At 41.6% G+C, this 15,795-nt stretch overlaps 1 protein-coding gene across 6 annotated transcripts in view; it reads right to left on the bottom strand.

The window, feature by feature from the left end:
- The window catches only part of npr3 (natriuretic peptide receptor 3), an 89,460-nt gene that overhangs the window by 56,176 nt on the left and 17,489 nt on the right, over nucleotides 1-15,795 (bottom strand). For all 6 annotated transcript variants that reach the window (XR_008723235.1, XM_055633213.1, XM_055633234.1 and 3 more), the window contains exons 2-3: nucleotides 14,388-14,510; nucleotides 5,213-5,385 (exon numbers count right to left, since the gene is read on the bottom strand). Coding sequence is in view for 5 of the 6 variants with exons in the window: in XM_055633213.1 (XP_055489188.1) it covers nucleotides 5,213-5,385; nucleotides 14,388-14,510 (296 nt within the window). In the remaining variant the exon portion in view is untranslated. The remainder of the gene's footprint in view (nucleotides 1-5,212; nucleotides 5,386-14,387; nucleotides 14,511-15,795) is intronic.

Raw genomic sequence — 15,795 nt, 5'->3', positions numbered from 1 at the left:
TGGTTTGTGCAATGCCTCTAAACCACTTCCTGTCTTGTTGAGCAGACGTTCAACTAGCAAACTTTGAGATATCCATGCCGAACATGATGTCAAATTAAACTAATATCCTCTCCCAGTACATGATCCATATCCCTTTACTCCTTGCACTTACATGTGGCTATCTAAAAGCCTCTTAACTGCCACTATCATATCTGACTCCACCACCAACACTGAGAGTACATTCCAGGCACCCACCACTCTCTGTGTAAAAAACTGAGCCTGCACATTTCCTTCAAACGTTGTCCATCTCACCTTAAAGCTATGCCCTCTATTCATTGATGTTTCCACTCAGGGAAAAATGTTCTGACTGTCTACCCTATCTATGTCTCTCTTAATTTTATATACATCTATCAAGTCACCCCTCAATTTCTGACTTTACAGAGAAGTAATCCAAATTTGTCCTCATAGCTATACCCTCTAATCCAGGCAGCATTCTGGTAAACCACTTCTGCACCCTCTCCAAAGCCTTGACATCTTTCTTCTAATGGAGCAACCCGGACGGCATACAATATCCAAGTACGGCCAAACCAAAGTCTTATGAAGCTGAAAATGACTTCCTGACTCTTATGCTCAATGCCCTGACCAATGAAGGCAATACATCTTCCTTACCATTTTACCATCTACTTTTATGTTGCCACATTCAGGGAAATTTAGACGTACCCCAGATCCCTCTGTACATCAGTGGTGTTTAGGGCCTTGTCATTAATTGTATACTTTCCCCTTTCATTCACCTCCAAATGTGCATTACCGCACACTTGCCCAGATAAAACTCCGTCTGCCATTTCAACACCTATTTCTGTAGTTGATCTATATCCTGCCATATACTTTGACATACTTCTTTTCTGTTCGCAACTTAACCAATGTTGGTGTAATCTGCAGACTTATTAACCAACCCACCAACATTCATGTCCAAGTCAGCTAGATATATCACAAACAACAGAGGTCTGAAGAAGGGTCTCGACCAGAAATGTCACCTATTCTTTCTCTCCAGAGATGCTGCCTGTCCTGCTGAGTTACACCAGCATTTTGTATCTATCGAAGTTCCTGTACAGATCCTTGCAAAGACTCTATGGTCAGAGACTGAATTCCACTGTTCTTTTTGCTACAGATTTTTTTTTGCTACAGATACCAGCATGGCACTTGTTGGGACCCAATCTTATGAGTGACAGGTACTCCATTTTAAAAATCAGACTACATGTGCAGCAAACATATTCTGATGAAGTAGTTATAAGGCTTGTAGGGTTTGATCTGGTGGAGAGTATGAGTCTAGCCCAAGATATCAGAGTAATATTGCTTACATTTGTTGCTAAGATACTGATCACAGACAAAAACTGGCCTATAATTTCTGAGAAATTAAGAGACTAAACAACTGATGAAAATTAAATTGATAATGGCTACCAAATCTGTAGCTTGAATGACGGCAGACAAGTTGCAATAGAGAACACGAGGCTGCTTGGTGCCCATAGATGTATCAATAATCAATGATTATAGTGTATAACAGCTTTCACTATCAATGATTTTTGCTGGGGTCCAGAAAGGTGGTGACCACATCCAAATGATGTGGAAAAAAAAGTCATTGATTTGAAGGGAAATTAAAATGGAATGTATTGGCTTGGGGCCACAATAGGTGCTCCATATAGGACACTTCAAGACGTGTGTGCGAAACACAGCTGCATCAAGTGTTATGGAATAGCAGAAATGATCAAACTTAATGCTGGCACCTTGAAGGAGTACTCCAAACATTGTGAGCATTCTTACTGGTTCATCGTCCCACATTTCAAAACTCTTTAGATTCTGGAGTAGTTCCTGAAGATTGGCGGGTAGCAAACGTAACCCCACTTTTTAAGAAGGGAGGGAGAGAGAAAATGGGGAATTACAGACCAGTTAGTCTAACATCGGTAGTGGGGAAACTGCTAGAGTCAGTTATTAAAGATGGGATAGCAGCACATTTGGAAAGTGGTGAAATCATTGGCCAAAGTCAGCATGGATTTACGAAAGGTAAATCATGTCTGACGAATCTTATAGAATTTTTCGAGGATGTAACTAGTAGCGTGGATAGGGGAGAACCAGTGGATGTGGTGTATCTGGACTTCCAGAAGGCTTTCGACAAGGTCCCACATAAGAGATTAGTATATAAACTTAAAGCACAAGGCATTGGGGGTTCAGTATTGATGTGGATAGAGAACTGGCTGGCAAACAGGAAGCAAAGAGTAGGAGTAAACGGGTCCTTTTCACAATGGCAGGCAGTGACTAGTGGGGTACCCCAAGGCTCAGTACTGGGACCCCAGCTATTTACAATATATATTAATGATCTGGATGAGGGAATTGAAGGCAATATCTCCAAGTTTGCGGATGACACTAAGCTGGGGGGCAGTGTTAGCTGTGAGGAGGATGCTAGGAGACTGCAGGGTGACTTGGATAGGCTGGGTGAGTGGGCAAATGTTTGGCAGATGCAGTATAATGTGGATAAATGTGAGGTTATCCATTTTGGTGGCAAAAACAGGAAAGCAGACTATTATCTAAATGGTGGCCGATTGGGAAAGGGGGAGATGCAGCGAGACCTGGGTGTCATGGTACACCAGTCATTGAAGGTAGGCATGCAGGTGCAGCAGGCAGTAAAGAAAGCGAATGGTATGTTAGCTTTCATTGCAAAAGGATTTGAGTATAGGAGCAGAGAGGTTCTACTGCAGTTGTACAGGGTCTTGGTGAGACCACACCTGGAGTATTGCGTACAGTTTTGGTCTCCAAATCTGAGGAAGGACATTATTGCCATAGAGGGAGTGCAGAGACGGTTCACCAGACTGATTCCTGGGATGTCAGGACTGTCTTATGAAGAAAGACTGGATAGACTTGGTTTATACTCTCTATAATTTAGAAGATTGAGAGGGGATCTTATGTTTTAACTATTATTCTTGTGATACTTTAGCCTATCTGCTTTCCATCTTGAGCCACAAATAATTATTAGATTCTGCCTTTACCTGTTGAAAGAGATCTAAATGTATTACTACACTGAAAGTTGATGAGGTTGTTACATAACCCAAGCTGATGAAGAGAGAGGTGAAGATTCTGCTCACAATGCATGAGGCACTCTTTAAATTGACTTCACAAAATCTTTGGCTTTCTTTTGCCCCACTTGACAATTTGTGATGTTGCTGGTTGTGAGAAGTACAAAGAACAGAAGCTATGCTGCATGTTCAATGCATAAGCAGGTACAGGAACAACCATCATAATATGTATTTGAGATTATCACACCCATTTGAAGTCAACGAGCGGGAAGCATAGTTAATTTCCAATTACTATTGATTATTAGTTAATCTTCTAACACTTCAATAAACGTTCCCATTCTTACTTACTTCAAAACATTGAAACAATACCGTTTTTAGTCACTTCAGGTTCACCAGACTGATTCTTGGGATGTCAGGACTTTCATATGAAGAAAGACTGGATAGACTCGGTTTGTACTCGCTAGAATTTAGAAGATTGAGTGGGGATCTTATAGAAACTTACAAAATTCTTAAGGGGTTGGACAGGCTAGATGCAGGATGATTGTTTCCGATGTTGGGTAAGTCCAGGACTAGGGGTCACAGTTTGAGGATGAAGGGGAAATCCTTTAAGATCGAGATGAGAAAAACATTTTTCACACCGAGAGTGGTGAATCTCTGGAACTCTCTGCCACAGAAGGTAGTTGAGGCCAGTTCATTGGCTATATTTAAGAGGGAGTTAGATGTGGCCCTTGTGGCTAAGGGGATCAGGGGGTATGGAGAGAAGGCAGGTACGGGATACTGAGTTGGATGATCAGCCATGATCATATTGAATGGCGGTGCAGGCTCGAAGGGCCGAATGGCCTACTCCTGCACCTAATTTCTATGTTTCTATGTTTCTATTTACCAATATGTTTTCCAAGACTGTCATCAGCTACATTCTCCATAATTTTAATTAATCCTTCCGAAAATGTGGCACCAAGGCCGGGTGAGGCGGCCGATCTCGACCTCATCGGGACTTCTGTGGGTCAAATTTGCCCCCTGCAGCCAGGGCGCTGGAACTCCAGTCTAGCCGTAGTCAGCAGATCTGTTCCCAGAGCCGACTTCCGCAGCTGACTTTGTGGGCCGATATCTCAGCCACCAAGGCCGTGACCTTAGTTAGTCCGGCAAAACGGATATTCCGGCAAGGCCCTGGAACCAAGGATGCCGGAAATATCAGTGGTAGACCTGTATCATATTGTTTGAAACTTTTGTCAATCATCTGGAGAGGTCACAATGGCTAACTGAATAAATCTTGGAGAGAGCAAACTGTAACAATGTATGCAGCAATGGAGACAATACCGTCAGCTTTAATATCTAACCAGGCAAATTTATGAATGAATACTTTATTGTCACGTGTGACAAGTCACAGAAAATTCTTTGCTAGCATACCCAAGTATGCAAATAATCACCCATAAAGTTACAATCCGCCCACGCCAGGTCCCCCTTTGTTCTCTCCCCCCCCCCATCCTTCCTGGCGGTCCCTCCATGCCGGGTCCTCCATTGTCCATTGTTCATTCAAGTGGTCATTTTGGACTTTCTATTCTGGTTTGTCTGAATAGACATATTGTAAATGTGGAAATCCAGGACAGGTTAGCTTTCTTATCAGCAACAAACATTTGCAAGGTTACTCAGATGGTATTTTTCAAAGGATTAAGACACAAGGAACTGTAGACAATGGAATCTTGCAAAACACAAAACACAACATGCTGGAGGAACTCAGCATGCCAGGCACCATTTGTGGAGGGAATGGGTTGGGATCTTTCTTCAGATGTCACCCTGAAGAAGAATCCTGACCCAAAACGTTATTTGTCTAATTCCTCCGTTGATGCTGTCTTCTCCTGTTTCTTTTCAAAGCATAAAGCTATAATGTCAATCTGTGTTGCTTCTGCATTCATCATGCACACTGCCTTACATTTAATTTTACTAAGTAGGTTATTCAACCCTGTTACATAGTGACATAGTACCTCTCTTCCAAATATTGTTCAAATGTAGATTGTCCATCTATTTTGCTGCTGCATCCTCCTACACATTCATGAGCCACATTTCACTGATTCTAACCTTCACCTGATGTCTACCTTCCAGAGAAAGTGCCTGTTAGAATAATTGATCTGTGTTTACATTTCTTAAAATTATATGTCTGACTTACGTACATTATCATCTTCGGATATCAACTCATACTGGTGGCGTGATCTATTTTTCATATCAGCAGCAAACTTGTGAAACTCGGGCTTTGCCGTCCTCAATAGAGTCACAGTCTGCAGTGACTGGTAGGCTCGTTTGGCTTCAAGATCAAATTTATCTCCTTGCTTCCACGAGCCATTACCTAAGAATAAAATGAAGGATTTTATTTGGCTAGTATCTTACACTATTACCATCTTATTCTACTGTTTGAGCATAGTTTGCCAAATGATTTATTAAAATATATTATTGAATATACATATTAATGATTTAAATTAGCTATAATATTGAAGTCAATACTACTGGAGAAATTGCTGGAGAAATTGATTAAAGAGAAAAGAGATTGATTAGGCTGCCAAAATGTGATTTTTAACCTACTTACTGTGAGCAATAAATTTACAATAATTAGAATTTTTACTTTTAGTGCTAATATGCTCACTTCACCTGCATTACCAATTAATGGGATAGAATTAACACAAAAGATTGATTTTGCAAATATCATTATATTAATAAGGAGCTTGAAACTACCACCATGTTTCTACGATTGTCAATGTGACCCCAAAGATAAATCGATTGGAGTATCTATTTTATGTGTATATTGCTCAAAAAATGAAATGAACCCAGAATAGTTAATGGGTTTCGGCCCAAAACATTGCCTATTTCCTTCGCTCCATAGATGCTGCTGCACCCGCTGAGTTTCTCCAGCATTTTTGTGTACCCAGAATAGTTAATGTTAGCTGGACATCACTTCCAGGTGAAATGGAACTCACTGGGAAGCTGCATCAGCTACTTCCTAGCATTGTTTACATTAGTGCGGCAAATGCTTTCATATCATGTATGCACGGTGGGCGGCGCGACTCTCGTCAGCAGCGGCCTCTGCAGTCCGTCTGTCTTTTTATTATTTTTGTCTCTTTTTTATGTAGTTTTTATTATTTTTTTTTGTCGGGGTATGTGTGTGGGGGGGTGGGGGGTGGGGAAACTTTAAAATCTTTCCCCTGCACGGGAGACCCGACCTTTTCTTGTCGGGTCTCCATTGTCGTTGGGGCTGCAATGTGGAGCGGCCTCCAACAGGAACGACCTGGGGCTCCAGTGGCGGAGCTGCGGTCCTACTCACCGTCACGGGGCTGGCCGAGTCCGGAGCGGGTGAAGCTGTGGTGGAGCGCTGCTGCGACCCGACCCCCGGAGATTCGGAGGCTGGCGGACGGCAACACCGGTAGCCCGCGGGTCCCTGGTGGGAAATCGCTTTTCGCGGCTTCCGCAACAGCGACTTCTCCCGCCCGAGTTGCGGGGTTGAAGAGCACCTGGAGCGGGGCCTTACATCACCGCCCCGCGCGGCTTGGAATGGCCGCGGGACTTTGCGAGCGCCCGCCGGGGCTCCAACAACAAGACCCGGTGTGCGACCTTGCATCACCCGGCGCGGCTTTAATGGCCGCGGGAAAATCACCATCGCCAGCCGGGGGCTTTGACTTTGACTGACATCGGGGGGGAGTGCAGTGGAGAGATAAGTGTTTTTGCCTTCCATCACAGCGATGTGATGGATGTTTGTGTAAATTGTGTTGTGTCTCGGGTCTTTTTCGTTTTGTAATGTATGGCTGCAGAAACGACATTTCGTTTGGACCTCAACGGGGTCCAAATGACAAATAAATTGTATTGTGTGTACCTCATGAGCTAATACCATAAAGCCTTAATTCAGCATTGTGTGAGTGTGAAAGATACATCGTCTAGATATGCAGGGATGCCTCAGTGATGTGACCTGGGGTCATCGGGTGTTTTGGGTCTCACAGCATCAGCCACCCTCGCCCAGGCGACCCAGCTGGGGTTGATCAGGCCCCGGCTTGCGTCCCAGCAGCAACCGCCCATGGAGTCTAACTGCAGAACATCATTTACGAAGAACAGCACAGGAACAGGCCCTTTGAACCACAATGTCTGTGCTGAACATGAGACCAAGTTAATTTATGCCCTCTGCCTGCATTTGATTCATATTTTTCCGTCCCATGCAATTCCATGACCCTATCTAAAAGCCTCTTAAATGTCACTATGACATTTGCTTCCATTATCACCCCTGGCCAAGTGTAGTATTTGAATGCGAGAAGTATATAAAATTAGATGAGCTTGAGTCTCAGATAGAGGTTGGTAGATATGACATTGTGGGGATTACCGAGATGTGGCTGCAGGAGGATCGGGTCTGGGAACTTAATATTCAGGGTTATACATCCTATAGAAAGGACAGGCAGGTGGGCAGAGGAGGGAGGGGTAGCTCTTCTGGTGAGGAATGGAATTCAGTCCCTTGCGAGGGAAGACATAGGGACTGACGAGGTAGAGTCACCGTGGATTGATTTGAGGAATTGCAAAGGCAAGAAGACACTAATTGGTGTTATCTACAGACCTCCAAATAGAAGCCCGGATGTAGGGTGTAAGTTGCAACAGGCGTTAAAACTGGCATGTAACAAAGGTAATGCCACTGTGGTGATGGGGGATTTCAATATGCAGGTAGACTGGGAAAATCAGGTTAGTTCAGGACCCCAAGAAAGAGAGATTGTAGAATGCCTCCGAGATGGATTCTGAGAGCAGCTTGTAATGGAGCTGACCAGAGAAAAGGCAATTCTGGATCTAGTGTTGCCCAATGAACCAGATATGATAAGAGAACTCGAGGTAATGGAGGTAGTGATAATAATATGATTAGTTTTAATCTGCAATTTGAGAAGGAGAAGTTTAAATCAGAAGTGGCAGTGATGCAGTTGAACAAAGGGGATTATGAAGGCATGAAAGAGGAGCTGGCCAAGGTAGACTGGAAAGGGATCCTAGCAGGAATGACGGTGGAACAGCAATGGCAGGAATTCCTGGGCATAATCCAGACGACACAGGATCACTTCATACCAAAAAGGAAGAAAGATTCTAAGGGGAGTAGGAGGCAACCGTGGCTGACAAGAGAAGTTAGGGATAGAATAAAACTAAAAGAAAAGATGTATAACACAGCAATGAGTAACCGGAAGGCAGAGGATGCAAAACTTTCATAGGACAACAGAAGGAAACAAAACGGGCCATACGGGCTGAAAAGATAAAGTACGAAGGGAAGCTGGCCAGGAATATAAAGGACAGTAAAATCTTCTTTAGATATGTTAAGGGAAAGAGAGTAGCAAAGTCAAATGTGGGTCCCTTGAAGGCAGACACGGGTGAAATTATTACGGGCAACAAGGAAATGGCAGAAGAATTGAATAGGTACTTTGGATCTGTCTTCACTAAGGAAGACACAAACAATCTCCCAGAAGTACTGGAGGACAGAGGATCTAAGGGGGTAGAGGAACTGAAATAAATTTTCATTAGGTGAGAGATAGTATAGGGTAGGCAAATGGGACTGAAGGATGATAAATCCCCGGGGCATGAACTGCATCCCAGGATCCTCAGGGAGGTGGCTCTAGAAATCGTGGACGCATTGGTGATCATTTTCCAATGTTCAATAGATTCAGGATCAGTTCCAGTCGATTGGAGGATAGCTACTGTTATCTCACTTTTCAAGGAGCGAGAGAGAAAACGGAGAATTACAGACCAGTTAGCCTGACTTCGGAGTTGGGAAAGATGCTGGTGTCAATTATTAAAGAGGTAATAATGGGGCATTTGGATAGCAGTAAAAGGATTAGTCCAGGTCAGCATGGAATTATGAAAGGAAAATCATACTTGACTAATTTTCTGGAATTTTTTGAGGATGTAACAAGTTAAATGGATGAAGGGGAGCCAGTGGATGTAGTGTATCTAGACTTTCAGAAAGCCTTTGATAAGGTCCCGCACGGGAGACTGGTGACTAAAATTAGAGCACATGGTATTGGGAGTAGGGTGTTGACATGGATAGAAAATTGGTTGCCAGACAGGAGTAGAACGGGTCCTTTTCAGAATGGCAGGCAGTGGCGAGTGGAGTGCCGCAAGGCTCGGAGTTGGGGCCGCAACTGTTAACCATATATATTAATTATTTGGAAGAGGGAATTGGGATCAATACTAGCAAGTTTGCGGATGACACAAAGCTGGGTGGCAGTGTGAACTGTGAAGAGGATGTTAGGAGGTTGCAGGGTGACAGGTTGAGTGAGTGGGCAGATGCGTGGCAGATGCAGTATAATATAGATAAATGTGAGGTTATCCATTTTGGCGGCAAAAACAAGGAGGCAGATTATTATCTCAATGGGGTTAGGTTAGGGAAAGGGGAGGTGCAGCGAGACCTGGGTGTCCTTGTACAACAGTCACTGAAAGTTGGCGTGCAGGTACAGCAGGCAGTGAAGAAAGCTAATGGAATGTTGGCCTTCATAACAAGAGGATTTCAGTATAGGAGTAGAGAGGTTCTTCTGCAGTTGTATAGGGCTCTGGTAAGACCACATCTGGAGTATTGTGTACAGTTTTGGTCTCCAAATTTGAGGAAGGACAATAGACAATAGACAATAGGTGCAGGAGTAGGCCATTCGGCCATTCGAGCCAGCACCGCCATTCAATGGGATAATGGCTGATCATCCCCAATCAGTACCCATTCCTGCCTTCTCCCCATATTACCTGACTCCGCTATTTTAAAGAGTCCTATCTAGCTCTCTCTTGAAAGCATCCAGAGAACCTGCCTCCACTGCCCTCTGAGGCAGAGAATTCCACAGACTCACCACTCTCTGTGAGAAAAATTGTTTCCTCGCCTCGTCTCCTTGTGATTGAGGCAGTGCAGCGTAGGTTCACAAGATTGATCCCTGGGATGGCGGGACTGTCATATGAGGAAAGATTGAAAAGACTAGGCTTGTATTCACTGGAGTTTAGAAGGATGAGGGGATATCTTATAGAAACATATAAAATTATAAAAGGACTGGACAAGCTAGATGCTGGAAAAATGTTCCCCAATGTTGGGCGAGTCCAGAACCAGGGGCCAGAGTCTTAGAATAAAAGGGAGGCCATTTAAGACTGAGGTGAGAAAAAACATTTTTCACCCAGAGAGTTGTGAATTTGTGAAATTCCCTGCCACAGAGGGCAGTGGAGGCCAAATCACTGGATGGATTTAAGTGAGAGTTAGATAGAGCTCTAGGGGCTAGTGGAATCAAGGGATATGGGGAGAAGGCAGGCACAGATTATTGATCGGGGATGATCAGCCATGATCACAATGAATGGCAGTGCTGGCTCGAAGGGCCGAATGGCCCCCACCTGCACTTATTTTCTATGTTTCTATTCCAGATATCCACCACTCTATGTGTTAAAAACAATTGGCCCTGCACATCTCCTTTAAATGTACTCTGTCTGTCTTGAAAGCTCTAGTTTTTGATATTTCCACCCGCCGAGGAAGGTTCTGACGATCTACCCTGTCTATGATCCTCATCATTTCATATATTTTCTCTCATTTTGTTGATTGGCTTGTTATTTGCTGACATCAGGAGACTTGACTTGGACAACTTTGCCACTGACTGCTCCAACACAGTCCAGTGTGTGCACTAAGATTAACGAGCAATGTGTTTTACAGCATTTAGCTGCGGAGATACTCATTGCATGGTAACACTCCATTTCTGGAGGCATCATTATAGTCATATATTGTAGATCTGGAATGGAGAGTGACGGAGAAATGCACAGTTTTTATTTTATCTGAAGTCTTTAAACTGTGGAGAGAAGTTAATAATCAATCGCTGCTGCAAATCAGGAGATAGAAATAAACCAGATGCAGTAATAATAGGAGGTATCCTTTCTTAAAAGACCAACAAACCAGATGGGTTTTTTTGTTACAGGTCCAATTTTTTTTAATTCCAGATGAAATGAAATGTAATTCAATGAAAAAATTGAAAATCTCCATGAATTTACATCTCCATGTCTGGTCATGAGATTATGAGCCTAGTGAAATAATTACTATATAACTGCACTAATATGAGCTGGTACAGAAGAGATACTTTCTGTGAAGACTGATTCACAGCTTAATACTTAGATCCTCACAAATACCATTAAAATTCTGGCTCTTACATTAAAACATCCATGCCTCCAATTTAAAGCAAAACTTTTAACTGATATTCCTTACTAAAACTAAATATAATCTCTACTTCAGCCACACCTTAACTGGAACATCATCCACACTATACACAAGTGTTTGCAATTATGAGGGGAATTGATAGGGTGAATGTACAGTGATTTTTACCCTGGGTAATGGCATCAAGATATAGGTTTAAGAGAAAGGAGAAATATTTAATAGGAAGTTGTGGGGCAACTTCATCACTCAGTGGGTGGTGGGTATATGAAACAAGCTGCCAGAGGAGATCGTTGAGGCAGGTACAGTAACAACATTTAAAGGACACCTGGACCAGTACATGGATAGGGAATATTAAAAGGATATGGGCTAAATACAGGCAAATGAGATTGACATAGATGATGCATCTTGGTCAGCATGGATGAGTTGGGCTGAAGAGCTTGTTTCCTTGCTGTATGATTCCATGCATCTATACAAACCAGAATCTATACAAACCTATACAAACCATTTAGCTGAAGCTAAATTAGTGAAACTGAATTGAAAGGTTAGTTATTCTTTGCTGGATATCTGTTGCATGACCAAAGGACATAGGTTTAAGGTTTGAGGAGAAAGATTTAATGGGAACCAGAAGGGCAAAGTTTTCACTCAGTGGGTGGTGGTATATGGAACGATGAACTGGGCTTCCAGTGACCATTAAAAGAGATAATGCTTTTGGTTGGAGAGATCAGATGAAGAATTTTTACAATGTCTTTGAAGGGTTATTCTCAAATAGTCTGTTTCTCACTCATAAATGGATGATACTTCCCAAGAGTATCCAGGCGAAATCTAAATTCATACTTAATGGATGCTCCCATACATAAACATGTTCTATATGTTATAGAAATTTAGGAAATACATAGCAAAAGGAGACAAGTAACAAAATAGTACCATAGCAAAGAATCCAAAAGTAAAGAAAGGATATAGACAATAGCCTTGGGCGGAAGGTGGAATCCCAGAAAGCTTATTGCTGGAACAATTTGTATTAACCATTTAATTTAATTAACCATGCTATATTTTTATATAAATCATTTAATAATGCAATAAATAAAGCATTTGCATCTATAGACAAACCAAAACATAAGTTTAAAGGAGAAAGACAGTGTAAACAGAGGTACACAAAATTGCTGGAGAAACTCAGCGGGTGCAGCAGCATCTATGGAGCGAAGAAAATAGTGTAAACAGAGGGTTGTGTGTGCCTAGAATGCACCTCCAGGTTTAAAAGTGGAGGCAGATACGATGGTGGTGTTTATGAGGCGTTCAGATGGGAACATAGTTACGCAATGATGGGGGTCATGAGCAGGCAGATGAGTTCCGTTTATCTTCACATCATGTTAGGCACAGACATTGTGGGCCGAATCACTTGTTCCTGTGCAACAGTTGTATATGTTGTGCTTTGCCTTCCTAAATTCTGATCGCAAATTAGAATATGCCATGGGAACTAGGGGGAATGATAGCTTTCTCCACAAGATGAGGCTGAAAAGGAATGACTGCTACTATTTGGATATGGTGACAGGGAAAGAAGATGTCGCCTTATGCCATTTACAAGAAATTCATAAGCGAAGGGAAACTGCTGTGTGAATTAAAAATCAATTACTGAGTGCTTCACTCTAGAAACGCTTATTATATTTTATTTCTACTTTAGATATTCCAACAACATATTTAGTGACATCTATTTTTTTAATTTCTCCATCAACTAATAAAAACATTTAAATTATTATCAATACGTTACCATAACTGAAAAAATGCTAAGTACAGTCAGCCATTTGTGACTCATAGAGTTATATAGCATGGACTCAGACCCTTCAACCCAACTTGCTCACACCGACTAGCATGTCCCATCTTAATTACTGTAACCCCACCTGCCTGCATTTGGCCATATCCTCTAAAACGGTTCTATCCATGTACTTGTCTAATTGTTTCTTAAACATTGCGATAATCCCTGCCTCAACTACCTCCTGTGGCAGCTCGTTCCATACACCATCCACCTTTTGTGTGAAAAGGTTACCTCTCAGATTCCTATTAAATCTTTCCCTCTTCTCCTTAAACCTATATCCTCTGGCTCTTGATCCCCCTACTGACAATTCCCCTAAATGACAATTTAGAAAAACTAAGGAATCTTAAGTGCAAATTACCAAAACTAGCTGACATAATAATAAAACTCTGGAAAAAAGGCAAGCGAATCAATTTATTTTTACGTAGTGGGAATTGCAAAGCAAAGAAATGGCTGAATCCGTATAGAACACTGGTTATACTTGGACCTGTATGTAATCCCATACAAAATAGGAGCACAGGAGAGGGTACAGAATAGATTTTAAAGGGAAAATTTTAAATGATTTTTACAATATCATGGTACACTTGACAGTGGTAAACCAATACCAAGAATGGAAAACAGAAATGAAAGGATGCGACATCCTGATCTCTTTTGTGAGGCTTGAGATCTGACTATTCCTTTGGTTTATGTTTCATTCGTGAGAGGAAGAAAGAAAGAAAAATAAATTGAGGAGTGATCCTAAATCAAGCTGCTCAGAATTATTAAAGCTTGGAAGAAGGCAGTTCATCCTATTGAGCTCACCACGACACTCAGAGAGATTACTGTCCCCTATCTTGCTTCTTCCTATCACTTTGTTCCCTGAAAAATTGTTGCAATTTTCTTCCAATGCCATTATTGAACTTTATTCCACCATTTGGACCCAGATCATGAGTAACTGTTCAGAGAGAATGTTTACTTTTATAGAGAAGACCATAACTAGAAGCTGTTTATATAAGAAAGTCATGAAGATATCATACAGGGGATTCAGAAGGAATGACTTTGCCCTGTGAGAGATAACAATCGTGAACTCGCTACCACAAAAAGTAATTGACACAAATTGTATAAATGCACTTCAGGGGAGTATAGATACACAGATCCGGGAAAATAATAATTTAAAGGAAAACGGTGGAAGAGAAACACCTGCATGGAGTAGATGGGACACATGGCTTATTTTTTGCACTGTACATCCATGTAAAAAGTGAAGGGGCAGTAAGGATTTATTTCACATTCATTGATTTTATTTGTTTCGTTTTACAACACATAATGGAGAATGGAAATTGAATTAACACTGTATATTGTTCACTGTGGATAAAGAAAATATTTTTGAGGAAAATACCGTAAAGGCTGCTGTTGAAGAGTTCAATGTTGAAGAATACGTAGTCTCCATTGGTCATACCCTGGCGATGTGCTGCCAGCATGATTTTCCGGATGGTGTGACTACTTGCACACATAATCACAACTGTGGAAACAAAGAAAAGAAGAAAACACTAAATTAGCATTACTGTATCACTAAAGTTTAAAGTAAGATGTCTAATGCTCGTAATTAAGGATTCATCAGCCCAGCTCAGATTAGAGTAAAAGTCACAAACCCACAATCTCAGGTGAATGGTCCAGAAAATGAAAAATCATTTTAAGTCTATCCCATCATATTTGTGTTTTAAATGAAAATGCAGGAGTAACTCAGCAGTCAGGTAGCATCTCTGGAGGAGATGGATAGGTGGCATGGAGATTGGGACAGGAAAAGAAGACAGGACATCGCCTGCTGCCATTTGCATGAAGTGTGTAAATGGTGGGAAACAGCTATGTCCATTAAAACCCATCACTGAGTGCTTCACTTTATAAATGCTCATTATAATTTATTTTTTTCTTGGGACTTTAAGGACATAGATATGCAACATTTCGAGTCCGGACCCTACTTCAGACACTACACGTTTCCACTCTCCTAGCCCTGTCTGAAGAAAGATCCCGACTTGAAACATCACTCATCCATGTTCTCCAGAGATGTTGCATGACCCTTGAGTTACTCCAGCACTTTGTGTTCTTTGCAAGATTCGGCATCTGCCGTTCCTTTTGTCTCCATATTTGCGTTAACCTTTGCTTTCGAGCTATCTATACTAATCTCATTTTCTACTCTTGTTGTTTATATTATTCTTTGTGAAATATTTGAACACAGTTTTTTTTTCAACACTGTTTTTTTCAATACATTTACTTTAAAGTGCTGGAACCTAGAACGCAGAATGGACTTTGAAAATGGCGCCAAAACTTGCTGCCTTGTGCCTGCGGTCTTAGTGGACTATTTCTGGACACTTTGTTAATTTGGGCATTGCGCTTATGTATGGCAACACTTTACTGAACTGTATGCAAAATAAGAATTTCTCTGTGCATTTCCACATTTGACAATGAAGCACCATTGACCGTTGAAATGAACGTTGACATTCCAAAATGCCTTACTTTATCATACACTAAGCCACAAAAACTGTGTCAAAAAGATAAGTTTTAAGGAGATTCATAAAGGAGGAAGATTTAGTACTGTAGTCTCAGTGAATGAAAAGCAAAAACAACAGACACTGAAAACTTGAACTAAAAAAAGAAAATGATGGAAAACTTAGCAGGACAGCCAGCATCTATGGAAGATAAAGAGTTAACTGTATCAGGCATGTTTGCCTTTTTATTGTCACACAAACTGCAAACACATCCAGTAACAGTGAAATGATTAAAACCAGGGACATAATAGCAGCGCAGAT

The sequence above is a fragment of the Leucoraja erinacea genome, chromosome 1 (assembly GCF_028641065.1).
Source record: "Leucoraja erinacea ecotype New England chromosome 1, Leri_hhj_1, whole genome shotgun sequence".
In the NCBI taxonomy this organism is placed as follows: Eukaryota; Metazoa; Chordata; class Chondrichthyes; order Rajiformes; family Rajidae; genus Leucoraja; species Leucoraja erinaceus.
Note: the sequence above shows the minus strand (reverse complement) of the source record. Positions and strands in the feature narration are given on the sequence as shown.